Source organism: Arachis ipaensis, chromosome B05 (genome assembly GCF_000816755.2).
Source record: "Arachis ipaensis cultivar K30076 chromosome B05, Araip1.1, whole genome shotgun sequence".
Classification (NCBI taxonomy): Eukaryota; Viridiplantae; Streptophyta; class Magnoliopsida; order Fabales; family Fabaceae; genus Arachis; species Arachis ipaensis.
The window spans coordinates 16540248-16544000 of NC_029789.2; the positions used below are offsets into that span (position 1 = coordinate 16540248).

Here is a 3753-nt window from a genome sequence, read left to right on the forward strand (position 1 = left end):
ATGCCACCACCATATATCTCTCTCTCACACAATTCCATTTAAGCGATCCATCATCAAAACCAACCAGTATGCCTATATGTTAAGGCATAAGAATCTAGATCCCTTGGAAGATCACCAAAATTGCAAGGATTGAAAGTTTAAACGTAACTGGTTAAGTGATAGAGAGAACTTCCATGAATATCTAATAACTGCTGAGCTATGTTATGTACAATAAAATGAAATAATCAAATAATTAAAATAAAAACTCTGACGTTAGTGTGATATTTACACAAGTAGAATCCACAAAGAAAGGAGTAAAACATGTCACATCTAAACTGAACCATTGGGAGCTGTTGCGCCACAATCCAATTTGCACTCAGCTTGTAAAGCTGATAACCATGCGTTTACCTGAAAGGGTAATGGCGGAGAGAAACTAAGCCATTTAATATGACGAGAATTTAATGTAGAATGCCATAACAAGGGATTCGTGATTAAAATAACTACTTCTAAGAAACAAATAATCTACACTTGGACGCACCTTTATCTTAGAATTGCTTGAACACTCATAACGTAATCCATGACGAGTTAAAATATAAAAGGCATATCGCATTTCATCATCTTCACACTTGAAACTGGGTAAAGCGCCTACTTCAACAATATCAGACAGAAGCGTGGAGTCCAATGGACTTAGATCTGCAAATTTTTCCCACTTCATCAGCAATTTTAATTAGAACGGGAGACGGAGAGGAAGAAAACAACTAATTTCACTACCTGTACACAACATATATAAATACAGACATGCACCATGGAGAACAATGAACCGAGGAAGCCAATCATCTATGTCTGTGTCATCTATAGGTGGAGGTTCTCCTGGTAGTGTTGCCCACCTCTGTAGAGGGGGAAAAATGAAAGCAGATTGGTACTAAACTTGAAAGTAAATAGAATAGTTAAGTATAAATCCACACAAAGTAAGCTAATGCAGTTTTTGGCAGTCAGTACACTTCGAATGTACAAATATCCAGAAAGACGAGATGACCGCAAAATTTCATCGATATTTTCCAACCTGTGAGAAACAAAAGGATTTTGATTATTTACATGAAACACTAGTCTAGACACCAAATGCATGGCTAGCATCTTTATTCTTATGTAATCTATTTTATACTATACTGTAGAACACAAAAGCCCATAATAGTCCCAAGTTAAGGGTCACTAACTGAGCTTTCAATTGAGCTTCTCTCTCTTCCATATCGGCAAGTTCTGATCGAAGTGACTCTACTTCTGCAGCTGTTAGCTCAACCTACAGAATTATAAATTGTCTTAGTAAGACATAACAGAAGCTTACAATGATGAAATGTGCACTGAACAGGACCTACTCAAGACATACCTTTTCCTGACCCCCATTACCAAGCCATGGCAGCCCACGCAGACTAAACAATCTCAACATAGAAGCAGCCCTCATTGTTCTCTGACCCCACAGATGCTGCCGGGACCTAAACTAATCTAGGTTGAGTGACTGATATTAAATAGACTCAAACTCTGACTTTTGGATTATCCTCTTTTCCTTTCCACCAGGAAACAATACCTCAAATGTTTATTGGTTCCAGGTTCAGTAATCGATGGTGTTCTGTTCTCAGGGGATTTTGCAACTGATGCTGGAACTTGGAAGTAATCAGGAATGAAGTTTATTTTGCCAGCACCATCATCCATGGAATTGACCTTCTTCAAGAAAGAAAGTTGGTATTATATCAGAGCAAGACGGTAACAATTAACAATATATGCAAACAGAGAAATACTCTGAAACATTAACAAGTCAGTTCAAGATGGCATATAAGAGTTGAATCGTATAGTGACATGATCATCGGTATCACCGTATCAGTTCCCCTAACCCAAGTCATGGCCAAACTTTTTTTCCTCCCCCTAAATTTAAAGCCCAAATCCCTTAAGTAAACCATGTAAGTATGAAATAGCTGCACCAGCATTTGAAAGAAGCAAGAAGCGCAATAGTTGGTTCACCAAGATATATGACGACTACATAAAAGTTACTCTTTTTTTATTCTAAAAAAATGAAGTGATGGTCAAGCATCCAGCTGCTCCACCCAACAAGACCAGCAGATTCTTGGAGCATCCAGAACCAGCATGGAGCAATCCCAACTCCCAGAACTGAAGACAAAAGCTTGTTCCATTGAGTTAACGGCAATCTAATGTGGAGCATAAAGAACTTGGCCACTACAGTCACTTGGGACAAAGTACTCAAGTAAAATTGGCTAGTCCTAAAGACTGCAGGTTATGGGATTGATTGGTACTATGCAACGACTATTATAGAAACAACATACAATTACCAACTTGTTTTATTTGTTTTATCTTCCATCACGCACCCCTCTCTCGCCCTTGGAGCTTTAAAGGTACCTCTTCTCTGAAGCTCAAATAAAGTGTTACCGTTGAGACAATTCCCTCAGCCTGATGCATGGTTAATAAAGTATATATTGCATAATATTTGTTTTCCCCTTAGAAATCAAAGTACCAATTTCCACATCCTAAAAGTTACAATGCGTGCCCAGGCCTCAACCTCATTCATCAATTTCCTAATGGAACTCAGAATAAGAAACAAATTGCTCCAAATACAGGGACAAGGAAAAACAGCTCCATCTTAGAAACGAAAAGATTTATAGTTAACAAGAAAAATAGTGCAAAGCGAACACGATAAGCGGACACCACAATCAAACAAGATGAAACCATATTTGTAGAACTAAGCTGAAATCTACAACAGAAAAGGATCGCAGATAAACTGATACGGTATAGAACGAATGAATCCGTTAGGGTGGAAAAAGCATGAAAAGATGTATTTCATTGGTAAAGTAAACAAGTCGTAGAACATGAACAGCAATAGCTTGCAAGCTACAACAGTACAAGGAACTTGGAAGATAAGATATAATAAAGTTATTTTTTGTTGATAAAAATTAGTGGAGCTTAAGAATAATGAAAATAAAAATAAAAAACGGAGAAGACAAAATTCTAGGGATACTGGTACCTGGTGGTGGTAGGAGGCTGAGGAGGACAGAATAGAATTATAGAAAGGCCGGGACTAAGGAATTTAGGTAGGAGAAGCTGTTTTTACGAAAATGGAATTTCCCTTCGTACCCACGGCACGATGCCACTGGTTTTAGTTGTTCACGGTGTGGTGGTTATTGCACAATGACAATTTTGCCCTTGCAAGGCCCAGACCCAAATAATTTCTGTTAGGTGGTAGTTTGGTGATAATCTCAATTCAACGGCCCACTAGAAGCAATCCTCTTATTATCTCTTAATAATATTGTTTATTTTAAGAAAAAGTATATGAACCAAAATGTGACCAGCCAAAAAATAAACAAAATCGTTTAATTAAAATCACTTTTTGAATAATATGTTTGGAAACCGCTCCTGAAATCACGGAGCACAAACCAAAACCCGATTTTTCATGAAACTCAAACATATTTTGGCTAATTTTTGACTGATATGCTTTTGGTTCTCTAGTTGTTCTCTTTTTTTAATCCATTGTCAAGTTGTCATCGCATAATTGTATAGATAGTCGGATTTAAATAAAATCACCACCTTTATTTGGGTCAGAATTATGAAATTGTTTGAGTTTGCTTCGATGACATTATAATGGAGAATGATTTTGCCACTCTCGGAATTGATGATGTCATTCTTTTTATGCAATTTTTAAAAATATCTTTTAATTTTATTATTTTGTTTTTTTTATAAAATTTTTAATTAAGATTCATTTGAAATAACATT

General features: G+C 36.6%; 1 protein-coding gene across 1 annotated transcript in view; it reads right to left on the reverse strand.

Moving 5' to 3' along the window:
- The window catches only part of LOC107643122, a 6017-nt gene extending 2878 nt beyond the window's left edge, over positions 1–3139 (reverse strand). Inside the window, exons 1-8 of the mRNA XM_016346692.2 lie at positions 3008–3139; positions 1562–1698; positions 1364–1469; positions 1194–1276; positions 979–1042; positions 751–868; positions 518–672; positions 342–387 (exon numbers count right to left, since the gene is read on the reverse strand). Of these exons, the coding sequence (XP_016202178.1) occupies positions 342–387; positions 518–672; positions 751–868; positions 979–1042; positions 1194–1276; positions 1364–1469; positions 1562–1686 (697 nt within the window). The 5' untranslated portion in view covers positions 1687–1698; positions 3008–3139. The remainder of the gene's footprint in view (positions 1–341; positions 388–517; positions 673–750; positions 869–978; positions 1043–1193; positions 1277–1363; positions 1470–1561; positions 1699–3007) is intronic.